The following is a 27,801-nucleotide window of genomic DNA, read 5'->3' as shown; positions in this document are numbered from 1 at the left end:
CGCAGGTCACTTATGTGCCTGTCATTTAGGGTGAAAATACATGAGAAAAAATAGAACAGATCTAGCATTTATCTGTTCTCAAAAGGCAAAAAACTCCCTCTTCCAACTATGGAATTCTCTTTGCCTGCTCTCTAAGGCTGGGTATGCTGCTTGTCTGACCTCCTCTGTGAGTTCATTCAGTTCACTTAACCTCGTAAGCAAATTATAACAATAATATACAGAAAAAGAGAAATAAAGAACAGTGTTCTGTTGCTCTGGAAAGCTGAATTGGTTCAGCAAGAGTCCAGCAAGCAACCAGAACTGGAGCAATGGAAGAGGCAAAATCATGCAGTCTGATTGCATAAGAGAGTCAGAGATGTGTCTTACCAGCCAGATCCAATAAGCTGGTGGATCAGCTCAGCTGTCTCATGTGGCTGTGGTAGTAACTTGTTGTCTTACAAGCTGGGCTGGATGTTGCTGATGGGAGTGCCAACATGTTCTGAGTGCATAGATAGCCATCTCTGTCAGCAGATGGGCTTTATGCCCCCTTTGCTTTGCTGCTAATGGAGGGCAGTAGCACATTTTCTCCTTCCTCTGGTGTTCAGACAATCCCCTGTTTGTATAGTGCCTGTCCTTGTAATAAAGCTGCTTGTTTTTCTACTATCAGAAGAGTAAGCACATGCATAAGGAAATAAGGACACACTTCTCAATCTCTGAATTTGAAAATGTAATGAGTGTGGCAGTTTGCAGTCGTGATACCTTCATTCAAAGCAGCAGCATGTGATCCCCCTGGCAGAGAGGTGCCTGAGGACTGGAAAAAGTCAATGTGATGCCAGCCTTTGAGAAGGACAAGAAGGAGGACCCAGGAAACTATAGGCCAGTCACCTTTACCTCCATCCCTGGGAAGGTTATGGAGCAGCTCATTCTGGGTGACATCTCTTAAGCATGTGGAGAAAAGGAATGTTATCAGGAGTTGTCAACATGGATTCTCTTAGGAGAAATAATGGTTGACCAATCTGATAGCTTTCTGTGACAGCATGACTGGCTGGGCAGATGAGGGGAGAGCAATGGATGTTCACCCTCAGTAAGACTTCTGACTGTCTCCCATAATATCCTCGTAGGCAAACTTAGGGCTTGGATGAGTGGACAGTGAGGTGGACTGAGAACTGGCTGAATAGCACAGCTCATAGGGTTGTGATCAGCAGTGTGGAGTCTGGTCTTGTTCAACATGTTCAGCGACCTGGATAAAGGGACAGAGTGTACCCTCAGCAAGTTTGCTAATGATACAAGACTCAGAGGTGTGGCTGATAGACCAGGTACATCCAGTGAGACCTGGGCAGGCTGGAGAGGTGGGTGAGAGGAACTTAAGGAAGTTAAATGAAAGCAAGCACAGGGTCCTGCACCTAAGAGGATTAATCCTGTGCACCAGTACAGTAGAGGTTGACATGCTGGACAGCAGTAGTTCTACAGAGGACCTGGGAGTTCTGATGGACAAGTTAACCGTAAGCCAGCAATGTGTCCTTGTAGCCAAGAAGGCCAGTGGCATCGTGGGGTGTGTTTAGAAGAGTGTGGCCAGCAGTTCAGGGCAGGTTAGCTTTCTCCTCCACTCTGCTCTAGTGAGGCCACATATGTATCCAGTACAAAAAAGGCAAGAAACTGCTAGAAAGAGTCAGTGAAGATGAAGAAAGAGTCTGTGAAGATGATTAGAGGACCGGAGTATCTCACTCATAAAGAAAAGCTGAGAGATCTGGGTCTGTTTAGCCTGGAGAAGAGAAGTCTGAGAGGGGATCTTATCAGTGTGTATTAATATCTAAAGTTCAGGTGCCAAGAGGATGGGACCAGACTCTTTTTATACCCTTTTTTGGCTCTTTTTTCAGTAGTGACAAGATTAGGAACAATGGCACAAACTGGAACACAAGAAGTTCCATTTGACAATGAGGAAAAAATACTGTGGGGGTGACAGAGCACTGGAACAGACAGTCCCGAGACGTTGTGGAGTCTTCTCTGGAGATAGTTCAAACCTGCCTGGACACAATCCTGTGTCATCTCCTCTATCTGAACCTGCTTTAGCAGAGAGGTTGCACTAAATGATCTCCTTTCCAACCCCTGTGATTTTCAGTCTTTTATAAAGCTACTGGAATAAGCTTGCTGCTTTCTTTTTTTTTTTTTTTTTTCCTTCAAAGTGTTTCAGATTTTCTAGACCATTGGCATTGAGGCTCAGCAAGATAATTTTTTTTTCAATGATTAATGTAATGTGTCACTAGGAGATTCAGGGTCACTAATGACCTGCAATGTATCCTGACTGTTTACTCTTAAAAGACAAGCTGAATTAGTGAATTGTTTTCTTTAAAAAGTAGTGTGGTAAATCCCAATATGTTATAGGCTATCCCGGATCAAGAGTTTGCATGAGTAAAGTAATGGGCAGAAGCAGAACATCATATGTGGTTTGTTTCTAACTTTGCCTGTTATCTGTCAGGAATTAGGTTCCTGGAGAAGATGTGTCTAAATCTGAGTCTAGCCTGTTTTTAATAATTCTGCTTTCTTTCTCTTTTTGTGGTTGTTGGATCACCAGTTTCGTGAAGTAAAAGCTTGCCATATTTTCGAAGAACACGAAAAATCATTCCAAAACCTCACTCGCTTTTTGGAATTTGCATGACAAATAGATTGCCATAATCACCACGATAAATTGCTAACTGCTGAGATGCATTCCTGTGCTTAGGAATGCTGATTAATAGGCTCTTCTGACCAGCAGAGTAATTTTTCTGCATGTTAGCTTCTTAAAAACATGAATAGTCTCTTGCTCTGTCAACTCTGTAGATGCCAGTATCCATAAAGAGGAGGACAGCTCGAATGCCTTTTATATGATGCAGTCCTTCTCTTTCTCCCTGTCCTTCAGGCATGCAGTTAGGGCTCAGTTATGCTGCCCAAATGGGAGATGCTATTGAAGCTAACCAGATTCTTCACATGATTAAGGGGTTGTTTATGAAAAGATGACTGGAATTAGCTCCCTGCCATGGAAACTATTTGGAAACGAGTTCTATTCCAGAATAATTAGTGTGATTTGGAAATGTCTAATGATTCTGGAATTAAGCAATTTTTATTTGGAAATAAAATGAGCTGTGGGTGTGTCTTGATTTTTGTGTTTGTTTGTTTTTGTCTTTTTGTAAAAGGTATTGCTGGAAAGAGAATGGTGATGCCAGGAGGCAAAGCTCCTCTTAATCACATCTCCCTTTCATCTGACATTCCCAATAAAAAGGAGTCTAACACCCTGATGAGCCAGCTTCAGATTTTATTGTTAGTTTATGGAAGGAGGGATTTCAGTGTCTCAGTTTAGTCAGAAGTAGTCAGTTACACTTGGTCACAAATATTAAATAGAAGGATTAAGACATTAAGGGAGTGAATATTTTAAGCTTCAGAGCTTTAGGAGCATACTGCAAAATGCCATGCTGAGTGACATGGGCATGGCAGAGCAGGGCATGTACAGACTCCATTTGGGTAGGTCAAGGTCTTTGTTTTAACTGTGTTCCTTCCTGTCATCTTTGCATTTTCCCCCTTTCCCAGCTTAGCTTTTCTTCTCGAGATGCAGGTTGTTGTTTCTTACCTTTTCCCTATACAATGAGTCATATGCATGGGGGTTGCAATTATTTGGCTTGACTTGCATCACTCTGTGTTTTAATTCCTGGATCAGCCTGGGTATAGCCTTCTTCAGAATCCATCAACATCATTTCTTAATCAGATTGTTGCTGGTGTTGTTCCAAAGTGGTGGGTGAGAGCCCAGTCTAGCTGAGAACTAATATTTGAATTTCCTTGTTCTGATTTAGGTGTTACCACTTGCTAAATGTTTGGAAGGTTACTTAACTTCTGAAATCTGTACTCATTTAGTAAAGGGAGATAAGAACTCCTTTCATAGCTGAATTTGTTTGTAAGTCATACTGTTGGTTAAATTCTCAACAAGACAAAAACCATACTTGCTACTGAGCAAAGCAGAGGGATAGAACTTGCACAAATTGTATACTAAAATATGTCTTTTGCCCCATAACATCTTGTGTGGGTATGGTGGAGATATGGTACAATTTTTCTGTGGCGTTCAGTATTAATAGTTTATTTTTACTGGAAAAAATATTTTAAAAGCCCTCTCAAATTGTTTTGTGGGTGAATATATGCAATGCTATTGTCTGCTGTAGCAAAAATAAACATAGTAGTGAGCCCAGATATCTGAAATACAAAGATTCATATGTAAATTTTCAAGCAGTGGCTTAATTTTATAGTGTATGTTATTGTTGCAACATTTCAAAATTGAAACAAATTCCTTATTTTTGAGTAATTTTATGCTCAGAACTTGATCTTTTAAGATTTGAGCGTTAGTGGCTATGTCATGTAAAACAAACAAAGCATGGATCAAACCTTGCTCTTGAACTCTCAGATTTTGAATAAGATTTTTCTTCTCTCTCTGAGTTACAAAGTCTTCAGTGTTTTTGGCCAGTCTTTAATGATACCTTTAAACCAGCTATAAATTGTCTTCTGTTTATGTGGAGCATTGACCACGAAGTGTGGCTGTTTCTCTTGGCTATATTTATTGCCAGGTAATCTAGAATAAATGTAAAGAAGTACTTCTCATAGGTGCAAGGCTAAAGCAGCCAGATTGCTAAAGGAACTGAGATAAGTAAGTCTCTGCTAGGAAGAAGGGGACATTCCCAATTTAGCATCAAGACTTTAGTGAAGGAAATACCGTTGAAACAAAACAACACAAGGAAGTCAGAAGTCAAGTGTTTACTTAATCTCATAATTCATGTGAAACACACTAACTACCTTGTTTTCGCTTGGATTTTATCTTGCATTAGCCAACTCAAGCTAATAATCCATCTTCTTATTCCCTGTTGTATGCCAAGACAAAGCAGTTAATCTCTCCAGGAAAGGAGAGAAGAATGAAAATAATTACCCGTTCCCACCATACCAATGAAAGACTGTATAGCCTTGTGAGAGCTGAGCCCCCAGCTCCAGATGCTGCTTAAATACAGTAAATATATTTGAAGTGCAAAAACTCATCTCACATGAAAGGGGAGAAATAAAATTATCTGACTACAAAATGAGTCAGAGGACCCAGAATTACTTCTGTTTTTATAATAGGCTTACCTGGTAATGTAAAAGTAGTAGAAAATAGTAGTGCAGTAGTGCAGAGAATGTTTGGAGTGGGAGTATTTCAGTTGATTTTAGTTGAGCTAAACTATTCTTTCCCTTCTGCAGGTGCTAACCGGATTGTTTTGGAAGACTCCAATATCTTGCAGCCTGTGGGACTAACAGTGTTTGAAAACTGGCTGTATTGGATTGACAGGCAACAGCAGATGATTGAAAAGATTGACATGACCGGTCGAGAAGGACGTACAAAGGTTCAAGCTCGTATTGCTCAACTCAGTGACATCCATGCTGTGAAAGAGCTCAACATTCAGGAATACAGTGAGTGCAGTCCCTGTTTGCAAGTGCAGACAATGCCTGTGGGGCTTGAGGCAAGGAGTGGCTGCAGAGAGATGAGCCTGTTTTGCCTTGTCACTGATCAGCATCAGTGCAGATCGAAGGAGCCAGAAGTTGGTATCGTCTTGCCTCTGTACATCACCGGGGTGCAATTAAGTTTGTTTCCTTAGGCAGTTGGCAGTGGGCTGGAAATCTATCACAAACCCAGCATCATGTTCTGTTGCTGATGACAGCTGTATTAGTAGTCCCATACAGGTGCCTGGCATTTGAGTGTCTGTAGGCACAGTGGAAATGTCCTGTTATCATAATTATGTGATAACGATTACGGCTGAATGTGCTAGTAAACCTAGGTGTTGATTCTGGGTAGGCAAACAGCTCTCAAGACCTTTTACTAGCAGTAAATATTTCAGTGGACTACCTGCCTTGAAGGCAAAGGGAAAGATTTTTGTTGGTGACAATTCATATTTGAAAGTAAATGATGGAAGAGCAATGTTGCATTGCACAAAGGAAGTGTGTGTTAACTAACAGTTTGTCTTGAACATAGCTGCACTTGTAAAAGTTTTCTGTTTAGCAAGGTATAGCCATTCCCCACACACAGGTACTTGAAGTTATAGAAGCTGGATGGGTAAAGTGGAGCTGCAGTCATACTGCAGAAAATACTCCAGGTTAATAGGCTGTGGTGCATGCCTTGGAGAAATATGTAGAAAAATGTCTGGAGATGTTTAATTAAAGTATCAGTGTGGAATGCTACTAGTTTTGTTTGCTATTAATCTCAGAAAATCTGTCAGGAGTTCCAGGAGATGGATGTTGTGCTTATTAAACATTAAAATGAAGAGACATATTTATCTAGAGCATGCTAATTTGTGTTTCAGAGACAGTATGGAAGCTTCAGAATTAATAAATTAGAAAAGCTTACCTGTTTAATGGTCTTTGATAGAGAAACTGAAGTATGGATTCCAAGGCATCTTTTCGTATTAATAATCTACTATTTTGCTGTAGAACTAATTCTACCTCACACAAGAAGCAACCTGCTCTGAGTACTCTGTTTAATAGACTACATGACAAGGTTCTCACTCTGTTTCAAGTCATGGACAGTGATCACTGTGTGATAATTACCGATGTGTTTAAAGAAAAAAAATGCATGTAACAAAATACAACTTTTTCAGAGTTTTTAATAGTGCTCTCCCCAGGGAGGAGGATGTCCTCTGTGCCCAAAGAAATCACTGAAAGGTCAAAAAGGTGGTGGGGATTTCTTGTTCAGTACCTGTCTTTCTTATTTTTGAAATCACAGGACAACATCCTTGTTCTCAAGATAATGGTGGCTGCTCACACATTTGCATCGTCAAGGGCGATGGCACCACGCGCTGCTCTTGCCCTGTGCACCTTGTTCTGCTGCAGGATGAGCTGTCCTGTGGAGGTAAGTCCTTCCCATGTGGTGTCACAGAACTCTCAGCTTCTGGTCTGGGGGGGTGTCTCCCTCTTTAGAGGTGGTTTCTGAGCAGAAAGAAGGTGACAGTGCACCAGGTGCTGTTGCACACTTTTACTCACTTTTCTTTCCTCCTGCCCAAGCTAAATTTGCAAGTATTGAGGACTAGAAGATAAGGAGCAATTCATTAGTTAACTGTTGTGTAAGGATTTCTGTTTGCTCTTTCCACTTAAGACCACTAAATTACTGCAATTTGATTTATTAATTGTATGATTTTTATTACTATTTACTATCCCTCTGTATGTTCTTCTTTTTCAAATAGTGGCATTCTGTCTTACTACACCATGTCTGTGCCATTTTATTCTTCTCTGCTGTCCTTCTCAAACACACCCTGTGGAAGTCTTTCTGAACTGCAGTCCCAGAAGGGCAAGTTACCCTCTCTGTGGTGATATGGCCACTGTAGCCTACGCCTTGGTGTCTCCAAGGGGTGGGGTTGGACTGGGAGAGAGGAGAGACACTTTGGTGCTTGGGTCTCTTTGTGCTACCGTACTGAATGGATTTATTATGCAATCTTCTCACCATCAAGGCGACGTGTGGTCTCACAATGGAACAAGAGCTAACATAAACCAGATATTTTCTCAGAGCAAGTTTAATACCAGGCCAAAAAGGGGGAGGAGAAAAGCGAATTAAAAAAAGGGAGAAAAATCCACACTTACTGCGCAAGATTAACAGTTACTGTAGTAAATGTTAAATAACAGCTAACAGCTGTGTTGAGATAGCGAGACTTGACTACATGGAACAGTTTTCTGTTGTTTTAAAGGAATTTTGACTGAACAGAGCTGTTGAGGGCACATAACTAGACACTGAGTCACAATGCATCCATCTGCAGCACATTACATCCTTTTAACATTTTCTATATGACTGTCAAACATTCAGAAGAAAGTGAGCCATCAGCTGTGTATACAGTGATGTTGCAAGAAAGGGGCAGTAGAAAATTGTGTTGGCTTTAAATGAAGACTGTTGAAGGCCTACTAAGAGAAGGGTGCCAGTCTGAAGTTGGAAGGAAAAAAATAATGGTGTTTTCAGTGTGCATGTTTCTCTATTCCTCCTGTTTTTTGTCTAATGAGCCTACATCAATGTCTGTCTGCATCAGTCACATGGGGCTCAAGATCTGCACAAAGGACTGTGGAGGCAGTGGGGGTGGAAGTAACCTTGACGTGACACATTAATCAGCTGCTTGATAAATTGAAGTAGCTGAGATCTTTTTGTGCTTACCTGTCCTGACCTACTGTTTATTCACCTGTTTTTTTAATTTGTATTTTTTGTTTCCTTGATTTTTCAAGAACCGCCAACATGCTCCCCTCAGCAGTTCACCTGTTTCACAGGTGAGATTGACTGCATCCCAGTGGCCTGGCGCTGTGATGGTTTCACTGAATGTGAAGACCACAGTGATGAAAAGAACTGCCCAGTGTGCTCAGACACCCAGTTCCAGTGTGAAAGTGGACAGTGCATAGACAGTGCCCTCCGGTGCAATGGAGAAGCAAATTGCCAGGACAACTCAGATGAGAAGAACTGTGAAGGTAGAGATGATCTTTTGGAGGGTGATGCAAATAAAGCTGTCGTGATAAATACCAAGCTTATTGTTGAGTGGGATTTGGAAGGATGTGAGATTCTGCTGGTTTTTGTACTGAATAGGAAATGGTTTCATACTGTTGTTTCTCTACCTGTGAGATAAAAATAGATCAGATAGAAACTGATCTCCTGCACAGTGATTTAGGCTGTTTGTGAGAAGTATTATTAAAAACATGGTGTGTTTTTAATCTCTAAAAACCTGGTAACAATGAGTGAATTACAACGTGGAGCAAATCCTTGTCCTAGTTTTCATATACCTTGTACTGAGTAAAGGTCTTGGGATTGTTTATTTTATAATACCTGAAGAAAATGAAATTAAGCTTTTTTTACTCAAAAAACAGAGAGTTAGTGGGAGCTAGATGATATTTCTGGAGACCTCTTCTTCCTATAGAACACAGCAAAAGCGAGGGAAGTGCTAGTGCCAACACAATGAGATTAGGTTCTTTTAATTTTGGAAAGGGCAGATTGTGCTGGTCAAATCTGAACTACTCTGCCACTGTAGTGTGAAACTGTGTACTGTGAAACAAGAGCAAACTCACCATGTCCCCACTGTGTGAGCTGTGAGGAGTTGTAGAAACAACTTGTAAGCTTGAAAAGATACCTCTTTTTTATATCCTTTCTGTACCTTTATCCTTCTTTGAAGAGGCCATCTAAGGGTTTTGGAATCAAGGTTGAACTTCTTTCCAAAAGATGTGCTCAAACTCAAATAAAAACATACAAACTGCACAGGTTCCTGCATGGTGAAAGGTGATTGTTAGCCAGATGAGATGCTTACATCTGAAAATACATAGTGTATACATAGTGCCTCCTAGTTGCCATCCAGTGACTGGAGATATTAGACCAGGGGCTGTTTGTCACCTTCAAAGTGGCCCTGTTATTCAGAATATTCAAGTTGATTACTGATCAGAGCAGCCTTTAGTTTAACTTTTCAGTTCAACTGAAGTCAGAAAGAATTTCTGGATTTATGAGAAACAGGAGGCAAAAATATGTGTAAACAACAGCAGTCAGCACCTTGCCTGCAGCACCTTTTTTCCCAAAGTGGTAGTTTATTTTTTGAGAGTACTGGCAAAGCTCCAGTTTTATCTTCTGTCTTTCATTTCAGTTAAAAAACATGATGTCAAGTGAAATATATTGTCCCCTGATCAAGGATTTTTCTGGTCTACAGGAAAAGCACAAGGGCATTGAGAAACCACATTTATCTTTCTTGAACAATTTTATCATTGCGGTTTGGCAGCTTTATTTTTAATAACTTAATTCTTCTCTCATTACAGTAAATGCTTAGAGTTGGGGATTCTTATAGTAATTTTGCAATAACCACATCCTAGAATAAGTGCCTGTTCTCAGTGGCCTTCTGCTTTTCAGTTACTTTAGTCAAGTTAATTTTATCTTGTCCTTATGTTAAGTAGGCACTAAGGACCAGGTACTCACTATGCAATATCCTCAACAGAACACTGTATCACTTTTTCTGCCTAGTTGGTGTGAGAGGCTTTTTGTGCCACTGGCTGCTTGAAGAAATGAATCCAGCAGCAGGCTAAGCTCTCCCAAGATACTCCTGATTGTATGCTTTGTTGCTGTGTTTTCTTAGTCATTTTGAAGTCTTTGATACTGACTCTTGGCATGTGGGGGGTTCTCTTTCAGTGCTTTGTTTGACCGATCAGTTCCGCTGTGCCAGTGGGCAGTGCATTGGGAAAAACAAGAAGTGTGATCACAACCTGGACTGCAGTGACAGCTCAGATGAGCAAGGATGCTGTAAGTGTAAAACCTGAGACTAGAGACTTGATTGAAGTATCTGAAGTTTGCTTCTTACCTTCCCTGTGGGTTAGATATTTCTTCTGCTGACCAGACTGAATTAACTGTTCCCAAACTGGATGCCCCTGTCCATAACTGCTGTCATGCAATTAAGGCACAACATCATGAAACAGGAACAACAAAAACAACTAGTATTCTGAACAAATAGCAGAGTAGGCCAGTCGTTTTTCCACTTAGATTTTTAATGTTTTAAAAGAAATGAAATTAAAGGTTTGTTTTACTGCAACCTGTTAGTTAGCTGAGATGGTGCAGTGCTAAAAAGTCTTTCTAGCAGCATGAGGCTTTTATATATATAACTGCTCTGCTTCATAGGGTTTTTTATCCAGAGAATTAATAGCAGGTGCTTTTAGTATCAGAGGTGCACTCTGTTTACAGAATAAACCTTCTAAAATTCCCTTTGTATCTTGAAAAGATGTAATTCTGAGCTTGATTTATGATTTGTAACATGCGATATTCCCTGCCTTGAAATCTCCAGGGCTCTGCAAGAAACTCTCTGCCTTTAAAATTCCAACTTGAAAGTTCTTTTTCACTGTTGGTGCTTTGAAAAAAATTGTAAATAGGGACATCTCTTCTTGTATTGGAGATCCGTGTGTCATGGTTGACATAGATATAACTTGAAAATGCAAAGCCAGAGCTGGACCCTGGATCTTAAGAAGGAGTGATAGATGTTCTGTCATGCTACGAAGTCATTAGGGACAGTATCAAAGATATGTATGTTTATATTTATTATAGTTCATATATTTTTTTGTTTCGTTACAAAGGATGGAAAATTAGCCCACCCAGAGTAAGACTACATCAGTCACTGTCCCTATTCCCCTATGATCAGAAGTTTGTTTACTTATCCCTGTAGATGGTGACAAGCTGGTTAAGGTGTGTATTTGGTGTTCAGGGAGAAAAAAACATGTTGAGGAAAAGACTTCCAGTAATGGGTAAGATGTAAAACACTGACTAGAACAGGAAAATACTTTAAAGTCTGCTTTTCTTGTCAAATTCATGAGACACAGGCAGGGGGTTGTCAGTTATTCCCAGAAATGTCGTTGCTTAGAATTGGTATTGTAGGGAAAGCCACTCATTTTGACTGTTGAATAAACATTTCAGATGCAGATTCCTCATAGGAATGGCACCTCTAAAGCTGATGCTCAGCTTTATGTGTAAGTTTTGGTCAAATGAAGAGTAGGTTACATATTTTAATAAATAGCAACAAACCCAAAGTTTGTCACTGGTTCACCACTTGTACTGTGAACATAAGTGAATGTTACACAGTTGAGAAAAGGGAATGCCAATCTGTTACACTGTGTGATAATCTAGGTGCCTATGTGATGAGGTGCAATATGTAAAGTAGTTGTTATTGTCTCTAATGAGAAAATAAGCATAACTGGAGTCCCCAGCACTGTGCCATCTGGAATCATGGCTGATGGTCTAGTTCATCGAGTTAGAAGGTAGCCCTGCCTCTCAGTATGAAGCAAGATCAGGACCTGGTTCAACAGCCTCCCAACACATGCACGTACTGTTCACTCCCTGTCATTTGTTATTCGAAATCTTCTCTGCGTTGACCTCTGGACAAGAGGTCCTCTTGTCCACAAGTAACCCTTAGGGACATTAAGCATCTTTAAACAGACTTGTCCCACCACCTATTTGTTCCTCCCATTTATTAATTTGAAGGCAGTTGTCTGCTTGCAGAACAGGAAGCTCCTATTTTTCCTGTGTGGAAAGAAGTGAGGAAAAACTGATGTTGGTACATGAAGCTGCTGGATTAACTTACACGGTCTGATTTTCTTTTTTCCTGTCAGACACCACAGAGGAGCCTGCACCCCAGCCCAACAACACAATAGGTTCCATCATCGGTGTGATCCTTACAGTTTTTGTGGTTGGAGCAATGTACTTCATCTGCCAGAGGGTGCTGTGCCCACGCATGAAGGGAGATGGGGAAACAATGACCAATGATTACGTGGTGCATGGGCCAGCCTCTGTACCTCTTGGTTATGTGCCTCACCCGAGCTCTTTGTCAGGCTCGCTTCCTGGTGAGTAAATGGTGTGATCCACAGCTTGCTCTCTGGCACCACACAGTTGTAGCTGAAGATACTGTGCCTGTGAGCAGAGGAGATGTCAGTTCCAGGACCCCTAATTCTTGGAAGCTGCTGGAAGCCAGGACTGTTGCCATTCTTTTTATAATAATGAGCTGCTATTTTTTACCTAAACTATTCTTGGGCACTTAGATACTTAGCAGAACCATAAGCTCAAGTAGACATACATTCCATGGGAGTTCTCTTCTTTTGCTACTAAAGAAGTCTCTTTTTGGACTAGTATAGCATCAAAGTGTCACCACAGTAAAGTTACACAAAGTTACATTCACGGGACTCTAAGCATATTGTGATTATTCTTTTTAGATTTGTAGACCGTGTTTGCATGCTTATGAAACTTCTTGTAAAGTCTAATGACCAGCAGTAACTATGGTCTCAGCTTATTTTGTTTGATGGTAAAGTGTCCAACACTGATCCAAGTGCACGATGCTACTGCTGTTTAAGAAGTAAAACTTAATTGCAACGTTGTGCTTAATTTAGATGCATTGCTTTTGTATTGATTAAATATGCACTCTCACTTGTGACTTTGGATCCAGCAGGTTCCAGTTCTGTGAGACTGCTACAGGGTTAAAATAATGTACCAGATTTCTTTGCTTTCTCTAATAACTGTCTCTCATAAAGAGAGTCTGTGAGCAGAATTTTCACCATTATTTCAAGCACAGTGGCATAGCTCCCCATTTCTCACTTGGACTGTCTGCCAGCATGCTTCAGTCCAGTAGTAAAAGCTCACTTACTGGCATGGAAATAAAAGAACACAAACCCTCTCTTCTCTTGCACAAATTTCCGTTGCTCAGCTGAGGTGGTCAGAGTCAGTTTCATGTTTTATTCTGAGGCATAGAAATAGTGCCTGAATGCCTGTTCTCTCAAGTCTTTTCCAGCCATTCAAGTGAAAGAAATCTGTTTCTCATCACAGTTCTAGTATAGCCCAGTGGCAAGACCTGCAGCTGAGTAGCTGATATGCAACACCAGCATGTTTTTCATGTTTTGGTTTTTTTTCCTGACAGTCTTCGTTCCAGGTGTCCATCGACATGCACTGCTTTTGCTCTTAACAGGAAAAAATTAGATTTGGTCTTAGCAGTTGTGCTTATACTGCTGTTATTTTCTGGATATTTTTTATATGGTTCCTTCAAATAATGTACACTGACATATATCTTTGTTCTTCAGGGATGTCTCGAGGTAAATCTGTGATCAGTTCCCTCAGCATCATGGGAGGGAGCAGTGGGCCACCGTATGACAGGGCCCATGTCACTGGAGCCTCTTCCAGTAGTTCTTCAAGTACCAAAGGCACTTACTTTCCTCCAGTAAGTCATTCTGTTATTCATAGCTTAAATAGCTTTCATGGGTGTGCCAGTGACTTCCTGAGTATAATTAATTGGCAGATTAATGTTTTTGTTTGGATTTTTAGCCTAGTAAACACATTTAGATACGGAGCAAGTGATTTTGCAAGGGAAAAGAGAGGAGATTGTCTTCATGGAAAACAGTACAGGAATTTTTCAGGAATTTAAAGAAGTTGTGAGAGAGCTCAGTGCCAGAAAAAATCACTAGATTGAATTCCAGGGGCAATAAAAAAGTCCCCATAAATCTTGAGCAGCTCTTGCAAAGTGATCTCCTCTCATTATATTCTGCCATGTGTCTCTGGAGGCAAGACTGTGGTTGATTCTGTATAGGCCTTCCAAGGAATTAAAATTAAGTTCTGTGTCTTGCAAGTGCCAGATAACTAAGTAGGTGACTTGCAAATCCATAACATTCCTCTAGTCACAAATGGCAAGTGTGCTGTGCTAGATTCTACACAAAAGTTGGTACCAGCCCTAGAGGGCTCCCTATCTCTTTAGTTTCTAGCATTAGTGGTTGATGTTTTAGCTGTGTATATATGAAGTCCACCAAGCCACTATCAAGCATTATAAAGAGTTAAATAGTCAGTGCAGGCTGAAATCTTCATCTCTCTGTTTTCAGCTCCAAGAATCTACCCATCGTGTTATATCGTTAATGAAAATACTGTTAGTGCAGTAAGAGCATGCCTGGATAGGGAAGAAATGCTTGCCTTGGGCAGTATGCTGCAGGTGTTAGGAACAGCCTGATACTTGGGGACCACAGCTAGCAGGACCAGACAGCTGCCAGCTTGCCCAGGGCAGTGGTATCCCTAGTGACAATCTGGTATTGAACAGCTACTTTCAGCTTTGCTTTTCAGCACTGCATATGTCAAAATAAAAACAGCAGTCGGAGTTTTTTCAGAAGAGCTTGATATTAGCTTCTGTGAGAATGGTAAAAAGCTGCATTTCCAGTCTTTCATGGGGCTGAGGAATAAACAGAAGAAAAATCCTGGGTTTTTTAACTGTGGCTTTTTAATTCTTTTTTCCCCCCTTAGATTTTGAACCCACCACCCTCACCAGCTACTGAACGTTCCCATTATACAATGGAATTCGGTTATTCTTCAAACAGCCCATCCACTCATAGATCCTACAGGTAATTATTATTACAATAGCTTCTGTCAGGATCAAAGCAGTTAGTGTAGAAAATGGAGAATAAAAACAGCCTCTGCTCCAGAAGAATTGCAATCAAAGGCCCTAATTCTGCAAGCACTGAAACAGGTGCTTAAATGGCCTCACGTGTATCACGTCACTGAAGTGTGTGTGTAAGTGCAGCACTCTTTTGAGGCAAATAGTACAGTAAGTGGCTTAGTGGCACAGTTCTCCAGTATATTGCTTTAGTGGGAATGGCAACACACATCACAAAATTAGCTAAATGCCAAAGGTAACCTGGTACCATGATAATTTTTGAGCCAAAAATACCCTTTGATGAACCATGCCTGGTTTAAGCTTCCGTCGTAAGTAATTACCAGAAATGACAGGCAAACACCATGTGGAGAAAATCTGGCAACATAAAGGCTTGTAGGTCAGATGTAACATTAATATTGTGGCCTATATAAAGCACAGAAATTCTAATTTGACATATTAAGGGTTAATATCTGAAAAAAGTTGCCTACCTTTTGTATGTTTTCTCTGGCTCATGTTTACGGTCGTATAAGCTTTATCTCTGTTTATTTGAATGTGTCTTTTTCACCTTCCCTCTAAGATGCTGGAGTTCATTATAATTTTATAACTAGTTTCCAAAAATAAAGAAAGAGACCGACTACCCAAGGGTGTGAAGTGTCCCCTCCCAAATCACTGGGAGAGCTGGTCAATGAGAAGAGAGCACTGTATTTGTCAATTGAAAGGAGTGCCTCCCTAACGCAGAGCCTTTGGGGGCTTTTGGATAATGAGGTCTCTGGGGCTGAAAAGACATCTCTTCTCTATTAGCAGACAATATGACCTCTGTTGTGCAGAAGGTCAGACCAGATGTTTATAATGGGCCCTTCCAGCCATATAAGAAATCTTTTAAAATTACGAGTGATTTTCTAATGAAAGAAAGCCAAGTTTTGGCACAGATACAAGTCATGCTGATCAGTGGTTACCTGATGTGACTTTTATTACTATAAATGGTATTAGGGTTGGAGTTTAGGGTTGAATGTTTCCCAAAGCTCCACCACCCAAAACCCTCGTGCTGCTTTTGATTTTCCCGTCCTTTCTAATAGTCTGGCTGGAATGCTTAGGAGCTGCACCTCCACCTCTCCCCACTTAGTGATTTTGATGCTTTGGTTCCAAACATCTCCCTTTCTAATTTGTTTTCTTTAAACTATCTTGGGCTTATTTTTAAAAGATGTGTTACAGTAGCAGCAATGGGGAATTTCACCCCAGTTACTGCTCTGGGAGTGATTCCCCTAACTGCTATGCGTTTGGGAGGTGATTTTCAGTCTCTCTGTCTGGACTTGAAAGTTAGCATCCATAAATTGCGTCACGGAAACAGAGTATCTTCTCCATATAATTGAAAAGCAGTTATTCCCCCACCACCACCCCCCATGACCTTCCTGCCCCACCGCCTTAGGAGCAACATTTTCTACCTCAAATGAGTCCTTAGGGAGCCCATTGTCCTAAGATAATTAATAATTTGTATCCATTTCACTAATTGCTATAGTTTGACTGACACAGTAAGTGCAAAGATGGGCCTTCTGCTGGGGAGTCAGCGACTCTGCAGGCAGAGAGAGAGAAGAGGGTGATGCTCTGTATCAGTCAGAGAGAGAAGAGCTTATCCAGGGTGATCAGACATTGGAATGGGCTGCCCCGGGAAGCAGTGGATTCTCCGTCCCTGGAGATATTTAAAAAGAGACTGGATGTGGCACTCAGTGCCATGGTCTGATAGTGGTAGTGGATCAAGGGTTGGACTTGGTGATCTCTGAGGTCCCTTCCAACCCAGCCAATTCTGTGATTTTCCCCCTTCCCCGCCTCGGTGTGCGCCTCCCCCAGCACCCCGCAGTCCCTCCGTGTGCCAACACTTCTCCCATAAATCTTCCCCCTCCTTCCCCGCAGCTACAGGCCTTACAGCTACCGGCATTTTGCACCTCCCACCACCCCCTGCAGCACGGATGTCTGTGACAGTGACTATGCCCCCAGCCGGAGGGTCGCCGCAGCCACAGCCAAGGGCTACACCAGTGACTTGAACTATGACTCGGAGCCCGTCCCCCCGCCGCCCACTCCCCGCAGCCAGTACCTGTCGGCGGAGGAGAACTACGAAAGCTGCCCGCCTTCCCCCTACACGGAGAGGAGCTACTCCCATCATCTCTACCCACCGCCCCCCTCCCCCTGCACGGACTCCTCATGAGGGGTAGCCCCCCCGCCCCGTTATCTGCCTCCGCCGCGACCGTGTAAATACAAAAAGTTCTTCTGGGGAGGGGGGAGGGAGCTCTCGGTGAGGGAGGAGGAGGAGGTAGGACAGTGTACAGTTAAATGTTATTAAGTGGGGTGGAAGAATACTGAAGATATTTGTACAGAAGAGGAAAGAAAAAAAAAAAAAAAGAAAAAAAATATATTTATATATTTTCTTAAAACAGCAACTGCTGCTTGTGCCATAAGAAGAAAAATTTTTGTATAAAAGAACCCAGACATTTGTACAAAAAGTTTTTATTTTTGCAAATGGAACACAAAAACATGCCTTAATCCAGTGAAGTGACTGAGCACATAAGGAAATGGAAGGACTGGGATGTATTACTTGTCCAGCGAGGTGAGATGTGGGGTTCGTCAATACCAAAAATGTTTAAAAGTAATTAATATTAAAGAAGTCCGTCTCGGAGCAGCATACCATTGATACTTGGAAGTAGCCAAATAACCTCTATGTTAACTACAGAGGGCCAGCAACTAAAGTTAAACTTGAAAACGCAGTCAGGACAGATATTAACCTTACACAAAGGGCTTTGTTTTCTACAGAAATACAGAAATCGTAGCAGTGAATCCAGAAAGATAATCACACGCTTTTTAAAATGAAATACTCCTCTGTTTTTCCTTAATGCATTTTCCAAACTAGAGCATTTAGATTTTCCTCCTTGCTTCTGGAATATCAGTGATTTTTGTTTGGTATATTTTAAAGTTTGCTTTTTTCTCCTGTTTAGCTTTTCCCATCTCTTCTGCATCCTTTCTTCCTGCCTGTGTCACTTTAAGTCATGATATCCTTATTTAAAGTACTCCTAGAACTGGGCTGCTGTAAATTCCTTTATTCTCCTAATTAGCCTTGTCCTGCAGTGAGTATCATGCTGTACATTACCTTCAGTTTGCCAACACCGTTGGATTCTGTTTTGTACCAGGTCAGTACGATTTTCACGTAATTGACAAGGGTAATATGCATATACCTGAATGATTTTTAGTCCCTTAAAAAAAAAAAGAAAACCTTATTTTGACCTAGTGCCCACGAAATGTCAAATATTTTTATACCACATATAATATAGACAGCATATTTATAAACTATAAATTTAACCGCGGATTGTTAGTTTTACTGTAAATGAATAATATATCCTTGCAGTGCTTTCAGTGTATATTGATATCACAGTATACAAATCATATATATAAATATATATATTATTTTTTTCCTAGTAAGGAAGCATTTAACTTTCAGTGGAGCAACTGTTCATAAAAAAAAAAAAATAGATGTTATGCTCATTGGAAGGGGTTCCCGTGCCGTATTAACTGCTCATGATTTCTTTGTGTTAGGTAAAGCCAGTTTTTCCCAGTATGATTTTGACATACCTCCTCTTTTGCTTGGTGTGAGTTTAATACTGTAGTGTTAACCGCTGTGAATGTCAAATTGTATGATATTCTTAACCAAACCATTTTATATTTGCATCTCTATTTTTGTATACTGTCATATTTAGCCCCTTCTCCCGTCAGCCTCACCATGGTGATTTTGACAGGGAGAGTATATAATCAAGTGAAAACATTATTTGTGTAGGTTGAGGGGCCACCTAGGATATTATTAACTCCTCTTTGACTCCAGTGCAGTGTTTTGAATTTGCTTTGACTGCAGTGGAGCTCACAGTACACCTGATCCTAGATGGCATTATGCATTTGCACCTTCTGTTGAAATCAAGTCCATGCTGAAGGTGCTTGATGCCTTCAAAGATTGGCCCTCTGAGTCTTTTCTCTCAAAACAAATGTACTGAGGAACTTCTGCCTCCTGGCCTTTGGGCATGATATGGGTGCAACAACCCTTCAGAGGTGCCATTTGGATTTTACTGTTTTCTGTTGCTTGTTTCCCAGCCAGTTTCCACTGAAAGATAAATAATCTGAAGATGTGGCATCGTCTTTAAGTTGTGCTGTTGAAAGAATTAGTGACAAGTAATTCTTGGTAGTGCTGCCACTCATTTGGATGGAGTAGTGGAGCCTCACCTAGTTTCAGCTCCAGGGAAAACTATGGCATTTGGGATTCCAGCTGTAAGAAAGGGTCTTTCTAGTAATCCAAGATACCTGAGAAAACTTTAAAATAAAGTTTTGGCAGTCTCCAGCTTATTGCAGCTGATCTCTGGGTCTGGCATACTAAGGTGTTTTTCTGGCCAGCTTTCTTATGGGTATCTAGGAATCGTGGTAGCTGTTCTTCTGGCTCTTCCTTGCTGGTGCAGCAGTTCATGTTCTCCAGCAGGATGGATGTTGAGGAGGGTATTGTTAACTATAAGGGAACTCAAAACCATTTATATGAAGGGGGGAGGAGGGCAGGTGTGTCGGGGCAGGGGGAGTTGAGGCTGGCACACCAATGAGAATAGAAACTTCTCTGTTGTTTACATTTTTTCACGTGCAGCATTCCGTGTGGGGTTCACATGTGGAAACTTGCACTAATGAACTCAGAAGAATATTGCATTGTTGTATCTCAGTCCAAGTGCTTGTACTGCGATGGCAATGGTCTCTTCTTGCAAAATACTTCTTTTCAGTGTGCCAATTTCTGTTTGAAAACCTCTAAGGTGGTTGAGCTTAAGGAGTGGTATCCTCTTTCTGGTGCAGTCAGATTGCCTCACTGAGCCTTCCTCTTGGAGGGGACTCCCTGCAGGTAAATTCCAAAGGGTGTTAATTACGGCAAGGGTTCTTTAGGGGAAAAATGTTCTCTGCATCTGCATTGCACTGCCTGGCTTCTGCTCTGGTTTGTCTCCATGCACATCCCAGTTGAAGTCAGCGGGGTGGACGTATCATTCAGTATGGGACTCGATCAGTTCTTTTTGAGACATATGTTTCAGTTTGTGCATCAGGTATTTTGAGTGATCTGCCTTTGGGAGGTACACATGAAGGGAGAGAAAGTGGACAGACTGTGGGTTTTGCACTGAGGGTGACCAGCATAGGGAGAAGGCTGTTTCTCATTTGAACTAACCAAAGACTGTATTTAGTGGGAAGCTGTGATCTGCCTTTGCAAGTATATGTATTTTCCCAGTAAATTTAGAGGAAGATTTTGAAAGAGCTGACGATCTGTGAAGTTCCCCTTAGGCAGAACACCAAATTACAAAAGCATTGATGCAAGTAGTGAGTGCACCTAACCCAGTCCCAGTGGATAAGCCATAGGTTGATTGAACATTGAGACCCAATTTCTCTCTTGTTCTCTGCCACCAAGCCAGTTGTGATTCATGTTCTCTCCTTCCCTCACTGTGGATCATGTTTTCTCCTGCTTCCCATATTGACAAGGGTGTTGGGACTGTAGATAACTCACATGTCAGTTCAGTGGGCTTGTAGCATTAGTGTGTAAGTGGTCTTATTGATATCAATGACACTGCTCCTGGTCTAAATGTTAAGCACAAATATCTTTATCTTACAGCCCCAGGCACACACACAGTGGGGCATTTAACACAACTATTTTCTCACAACTATTTTCATGGTGCACTTTTTCCTCTATGTACACACCTGGAGAGTGTTCATAGCTGACTGGAGATGGAAATAGCTGGCATGCTCTATGAGAAAAAGAGCAGTCCTTTGTAATAAAAAACAAAAAACCCAACATACTTTGTTGAAAACCAACCTTTGCATGTTCAGCAGGAGCTTAGCATGTTTCAATGGCAACATTCATGAGACCTAATCTGGCCTTTAAAATTTAAAGTTCCATACTGCCTGCATTTCAGACCTTCCTAAGGAGCACTCCTCATTTCTCCACTGCCTTTGGACACCAAGATATTTATCTGAAAAGAATTTAGATACAATAAATGGAATGTGCACAAAGCATTTGCATTTGAAAGAAAGGTTTCCATTAATATAAACTCATGCAACCTGTGCACATACATTAAATGAAATATTTACAGCAATGCACAATATGCAAATGAGCCAGTTGATATCAAAGGACTCATTTTGCTGTAAGTTGTAACTTTCAGTGTTTTAACTTCCAGATTACTGCCATAACATTTTCCCCCCACGTGCAATGTACAGGTGTATGTATGCAGGGCCCATGTATCTTTGATAATGTGAGTTTACCCAAAGCTAAAAGTCTTCTCTCTGGTGCATACACATTCACACCCCCCTGTGTTGGCAGATTCACCCTCTCTGCCTTTCACAGGACTAATGCTGGTGCTGTCTCTCTGTAGCTGTCCTTGTCTGGTGCAGTTGTAGGACAGACAGCAGAATATTTGCTTCTTTAAACCTGAAGAGATAATACTCAGTCACGCCAGACAGCAGGGGAAGCACATTTTTCAGACTGTTCCCTTTCTTTTGGAGTCCATTTTGCAGATGAATAAAACTTCTGTTTTCTGTAGATACATAAACATCAATCTCTGTTACTCCTAGCATAACTAAGAAGAAAAATGCACCCAAACTGCTTAACGTGGCCAGTGCTGCAATCCACCTCAAGTGAAGGTGCATGCAGAAAATCTGTATTTATTACTCTAATGGGCTATGGTAGTGTTCTGGTCACCAGTTGCATCTGTATTTATTATAGCCTGCTCTCTAGAAGTGGCTTAATATGTGAGTCTTAAACAGAAATCCATTTAAATTAGTTAAACCTGCTCTAAGATGACAAAAAAGCCACTATCTTGAGTACTGAGTATTTCTGTACCTTATTGCTTGAAATCAATTGATTACCACCATTCTAGAGGGTGGAACTCCCTAGCCACACATGCTGTTGAACTAAATGACCTCTTCAAAATATCTCCTAAAAAATAATCACTTTTTCTCCCTGACGTTTTTGTCTTGAGCATGTTTGTTGTGCAATATTGTTACAGGCAGAATCTGTGCTTGCAGCAGGTTACCAGCAGGTTCATTGGGTGCAAAAATAATTCGAACGTTGTTGTTCAGAAATAGCTTTCTTAGCCATGAGATTTCTTTTTAAATTGCATTGTGGTGGGGTTATTGCTTGAAAATCAACCTTTAGCTCAATTGGCAGGTGACAGGTACACCTTGAAAGCAAGTTAGGAATGACCTACTAGCTGGGAAGATGGTACAAAACATTGCATTTTTTTCTCAGAGCAGTAAAACAAAATATATAAGTCTTTATATAAACTGGGCAATTTTCTTGGGGTCTTTAGAAAGAGCAGCCCAGTGGATGATGCCAGTGTAGCATTTCTAGGGAGTGGGCAATTGGCTCCATAACTGCAGGGCAGGGTAAGTAAAGTGACCACGCTGGGATCGGGGCAGGGATTGTCTTGGGAGCACAGAGTGAGGGTGAGGATGGAACTGGGAGAGGAGACTTGTTCCCCATTTTAAATAAAGGAGGAGCATCTTTGAAGTCCTGATTAAAATGGCTGTAGCCTTAAGCCAGGCAGTGAAGAGTCAGGGAGGCAAAAAGAAAGTGTCTTTTTGTAAAAGAGGATACCACCAGGCTTAAGCTGAACCAGCCTTGTTTGCAAGTGAAGGATCTGGTGCTGCTTTCAGATTTTAATCTTGTTTTTGTTTTGTTCTGTTTGTTCTTTTTTTTTCTTTTTTTTTTTTTCCTTTTCTTTTTTTGTAAGCTTTAATCACTGTTTGTCATTGTCTTAAAGCCAGCTGGTGTCTCTTGTTCATCAACTTTGGTACGATGGTGCTTTGCAAGGATGTATTTATATTATAATGACCAACATTTGGTCAGCCCTATTCACTCATTCACTAACCTTTTTTTTTTTTTTTTTTTTTTGTAAAATAAAGTGCTTTACTTGTAAGGTGTATATAAACCTTGTAAAAAAAATCCTTTCCAATTATTACTATAAACTGAGTTGTAACAAATGAAATGTTGATTTTTATAATAAAACTAAGAGTGAAAAAGGAGGAGTACTCTTCATTTTATTTTAGCATCTAGAAAAAAAATAAAGTCTCTCCATAAAAGTCAGAATGTGCTCAGCTTCCTTGTGCTTTAGGCAGATTTCTTCAAACACAGATACATTTGCCTGAAACACTTGAAGCAGTTCTGCTGATTCCCTGGTCCTGCAGTGGAACTGGATGCATTTTAAAGCTAAAAATCTCCACTATTGATCACTTTGATTGTTTTATTGAGTAGTGCAAACCAGACAATTTTACCAAGTAAACTCTTACCAGCCTAGAGATGCCTGGTGGTTATTTTGGAGACTGCTGATCTTTAAAGTGGTGTTGAAATGTCTGCAAGGACAGAAGTAGAGTTTTTCCAGTGTTAATTTTAGTATGTGAAAAACCTGCCCAGCCCAGGTCACACCACCACTGCTGTAACAGGTGAGTGAATGGGAAGCAGCTCTGAATTTATAAGTTCAGCACAGGAGTTCCCACTCCACGGGTATCTCTTGGTTGTGGGGAAAAAAATACAGCTTTGTATTACTGTGGAATTCTTTTATAGCTCTTTTTTTTCCATGTGAAGGCATGGACAAGCCACATAGCACTGCCCCTATCAGTAAAACTGGGCCTACATTTATCAGTCTCACAAAATACTGTAAAAATGAATGCTACTCATTCTTAGCTATTGTGCCATGATTACTTTGTTTCAGGTTATATATTTACTGTGCCTTGGGAAGTGAGCCATTAGTCAAGCTGCTGGGTGCTGTGTTTTTCTCTAGAAAAAGTCCAGTTGGGAATTGCTGCTGGGTTACAAAAGGCTTGCCAGCTCTTTATATTTTTTTTTTCTTGTTTTGGAAACCCTGGTGGCTACCTTTTTGCAGAGTCAGTGCACTTGTAATATGGTAAAAGTTTGTGAACAGCATTCATGCTGCTTTGGATTCCCTGAACCTTGGTCTTTTCCAGATACAGCTGTTAAACACCAGGATGCATCCCAAATGCAGCTCATCCAAGCCCATACCAGAGAGAGGGTATGGATGGACACCACAAACAGCAGGATCAGTCAAATCTTGAAAGAAAATACTCCTGAGAGGGAGTGTGTAGCTCAGGAAACAGAAGTAAGTTTTGTTTCAGCTGCAGCTAAACCATGTTTCTTACCTCTGTCTGTCATCAAGGCCCACAGAGCTGCTGAAATCATGTTTACCAGGCACCTAGGGGCAACAGGAATAGTAAGGGACACTGGGGTGTTGTCCACCATTTAAAAGATCCTCCCTGCCTGGCTTAGAGAAGACCACTTGGAAATCTGAAAATAATTTCTCTCCTTTGCCTGGTTCTGTGTCTTCCCTTGCACAAGAGCAGAGCTGACTATGAGCACTGGAGTCTCACCATTCATTTTATGGGAGAGGAGGGATATAACACTGCATCTTTGTTTTGATAGGGGGGAACAACACTTTGCTAAGAGCATAAACAATGATTTTTTGATTTTGATTTTGATTTTGATTCACCACTATTGGCAGCACTTCTTAGGAAGGTGAGAAGGCAGAATCACATGCGTGTTCCTGCAGGGGAATTGCTGAACATGTTTAACCTGTTTTCACTGAGAAGATTTTGTACCTGGCTGAGTAAAGCCTGCCTGGGAATCACAGGATGTTTGGAGGAACTGCCTGCTGAAAAGTGGGCACCTGACAAAGGGAAGTTTTCCCTAGTGTCAGTTCAGTCTGGGACATCCTATTCTTTCATCTCTTTTCCTGGTGCATCGGGTTGGGAACAGCAGATGTGAGTTGCTGGGCTCAGTGACATTTATAAAAGTAAACCACCAACAGCAGCACACTAATGTCTCCTGTAGAAGCTGCATGGCTAGGTAAATAATCCTTACCTTGCTTGTGCTCACCACAAGATCTATGGTGTCAGCTAAGTGCAAGCTCCCTGTTTATAGGATAAAGACTGGGAGCTGCCAGCTCTCTCCTACTTGCACCCTCTGTTGCATCAAGAAGCCACTCAGCAGGAAAAGGTCTGGTGTCTGGGGTTGCCCAACCTGTGATCTGCCCCCAGCTTTGCTTTCTCAGCAAGGCACCTTTCACGTGAGTGAGAGGAATGCTCTGCAGAAACTGCAAAGTTCACTTCTCTGAGGACATGTAAAGAATATTGTTTGGGTCTGAGGAGACATAAGGATTTTCTATTTGTTGGTGTTGCCAAAATCTCAGCCCTGCCTCCCTGCCAAGAAACCAACTTAACCTGCAGAACAGGTGCTGGGAGAGGAGTGAGTAAGGGGCTGACCACTAAGCTGCCCCCTGTGTAGTCCTGAGCAACAAGTTTGGAACACCTGCTGATCACTGCTAGTGGTTTGCTGAGGAAAGGGCTACAGGCAGCTCTGATGGGCACTGGGATGCAGGGCACGGATGGTGAAGCATCCTGGTTTTCCATGGAGGAAAGACCAGAAGCTTTCACCTGCAGCTCAGGTGCTGTGGGAACTGCTCTTAGTTTTCTGGCCCAGTAGCCCATGCAATGAAAGCGTGGTAGGAAAATGTTGCACAAATCAGAGATGGGCAGAGAGGAGCATTGTGGCTGCAAGGAGTGTGGAGAGAGAGATGCCATGAGGAGGTAGTGTTTGTGCTCCAGACATCTCATTCCTCTCCTCTCCAGGGATGTGCATGGAGGGAAATGGGAAAGGAAAGGATTAAAAAAGTGTATCTGGTAGGAAGGGATCTGGAAGCACGTGGCAATAAGAAGAAAAGGGCTCTCTGAAGTTGCTCAGGAAGCGTGTGCTCCTCAGCATTGCTGTAATGAACTGCCTGGCTGGCATGGCAGGGACTGCAGGGAATAACCTGGCAAGGGTGGAGGAAAAAAAGAAGTTGGGCAGCTCAGGGTTGCTTTCTGCCCGATGTCACTTGCAGAAAACCAGAACCACAGAATGGTTTGGGTCAGGACCTTAAAGATCATCCAACCACTCTGCCATGGGCAAGGATCTATAGCATAAGAATCAGCAAGGATCATGGATTGGGTGAGGCCCTGTAAGGTCACATCAATAAACTGCTCCAGGTAAGAATGACTTCTCATGGTATGCAAATTATTTTTTTTCTGGGTGACGTTTTTTTCCTGACCTCCTCTCCCAGCCTTGAAACTGGGAGGAGGAAAATGGGAGAAGAGTTTTTTGCTACACAGCTTGGTATCAGTTCAGGAAATACACATTAAAATGGTAAAACTGAAGAGGATATGTATAGAACAGCCAAGGCTGGGCAGCAGTCTGAGCACAGCCCCTGAGATGGGAGGGTGAAGTGCTCCTACCTTGAGTGAAGAGCAAAAAAAATTGTGGGAATAAAGAAATGAAAGGGGAGTCACCAGCTGTGAGGCAGAGAAAGATGTGTGGAGAGGAAGATGCCAGGGCTGGATAAGGCATTGCAGAGATTGTTGCCAAGAGCCATTTGCTGATTTTGTGACCGTGGAGACGTGCTCAGTTCCTCCCTGCCTCAAGCTGGTCTTTGGGAAACACCCCTGAAACAAAGAGGCTCTTTGGAAGCAAAGCCAGAGAAATCCCATTGCTGCTGGTTCTCCTTCTCTTGCCTGGCAGAGGTACCAGCAGGCAGGGGAGCAGGGAAAGGCAGTGCTGAGGGACCTGGTGACAAAGTGTGGATAAGCTCTTTTCTGCTCAGGCCTTCCTTGATTTGTCTCACAAGAAGCCAGCTGTGTGGTTTTTGTCCTGAAGAGCAGAGCAGCAGCACAGAAATCAACATTGTGGCTCTGGGCTGCTCCTTGAGACCAAAAGGGCTTCTTGGAGGGGGCAGTCCCTCTCATGCACTGCCCCGACTGTGTTCTTCAGCTGCAAGACACTGTTCTGCTGGAAAGAGTTGCCAGTGGCTTTGGGGCTGCCCAGAGGACAGAAGGTGAGCTGGAGGAGGGGGTGGCAATAGGGGTGATCAGGACTGAGCTGCCCCAGTGTGCCACAAGCCCTTGGGGCTCCTGTGTGCTTGCTGAAGCTGGTAGAAAACTAGTGAAATCTCCTGCAGGCTGTGCCTCACCCCCTGTCTTGCACCTCCTTGGTGCAAGGAGTTCCTAATGGGAACCAGACCTCGGCCCTCATCTGCTTTTGTGGCTCATTCCTTATGGAGGCACCACTGTTCCCACTGGGAAATCCCATTTGGCTGCTGCTGAGCTGAGCGCGGGGTTGCTGCTGCCCTGGTTTGGCTTCAGGTGGGAAGCAAGCAGCAGGTGAAGCCCCCAGACAGAAAGATTTTAGGCAAATATGCCCTGTGCTTAAAAACCAAGCAAGAGAAGATCAGAAAATGACCCCTACTGTTGATGGGAGGAGAGTTTGTAAAGGAATTTTTGTTTAAAATGCCTCGTGAGGCAACAGATGATTTAAAAACAAAAATAAAGATCTAGGTGTGTGTTATTCCTAACTTTGTTTTTCAGGCATGCTCTGTCTGCTGGAGACAGAGTGATTCCCCCCTTGATGCTGCTTCCTTCTTTCCACCCTGCAAATGTTTTGAGAAACCCTGTGGCTGCAACATCCCAGCACGGATGGCTTACCCTGGGGTGTTCTGAAGCACAGCTGTTAGGGATGAATTACTTGATGGAAGAAAACCACTTTCAGATGCTTCTGATAAAAAGTTGTTCCACCACCAGCACTCATAACGAAGGCAGTCTTTTGGTTGTTTTTTTTTTTTAAAGAACACACTTCTCTTTCCCATCTGTCTGGTGGGATTCTCATCCATCATCTCCGTGCCCCCTCTGCGTTTTATCCCCCTCCCCAGTGGTGATGGGGAAGGGCAGCAAATGCTCCCTCCCAAGGAGAGGAGCTGGGGAGGAGGCGAAGTTGCAAGGGGCTGCTCAGCTGTTTCCTGACTGAGTGGGAAGCACAGTGGTGCTGCTC

At 42.0% G+C, this 27,801-nt stretch overlaps 1 protein-coding gene across 1 annotated transcript in view; it reads left to right on the top strand.

Moving 5' to 3' along the window:
- Positions 1-22,958, top strand: part of LRP6 (LDL receptor related protein 6) — a 128,400-nt gene extending 105,442 nt beyond the window's left edge. The window contains exons 16-23 of the mRNA XM_071733346.1: positions 5,224-5,433; positions 6,740-6,865; positions 8,218-8,454; positions 10,145-10,255; positions 12,106-12,336; positions 13,561-13,697; positions 14,762-14,859; positions 16,800-22,958. Coding sequence (XP_071589447.1) covers positions 5,224-5,433; positions 6,740-6,865; positions 8,218-8,454; positions 10,145-10,255; positions 12,106-12,336; positions 13,561-13,697; positions 14,762-14,859; positions 16,800-17,091 — 1,442 coding nt within the window. The 3' untranslated portion in view covers positions 17,092-22,958. The remainder of the gene's footprint in view (positions 1-5,223; positions 5,434-6,739; positions 6,866-8,217; positions 8,455-10,144; positions 10,256-12,105; positions 12,337-13,560; positions 13,698-14,761; positions 14,860-16,799) is intronic.
- The last annotated feature ends 4,843 nt before the right edge of the window (positions 22,959-27,801 follow it).

Source organism: Heliangelus exortis, chromosome 1 (genome assembly GCF_036169615.1).
Source record: "Heliangelus exortis chromosome 1, bHelExo1.hap1, whole genome shotgun sequence".
NCBI lineage: Eukaryota > Metazoa > Chordata > Aves > Apodiformes > Trochilidae > Heliangelus > Heliangelus exortis.
Note: the sequence above shows the minus strand (reverse complement) of the source record. Positions and strands in the feature narration are given on the sequence as shown.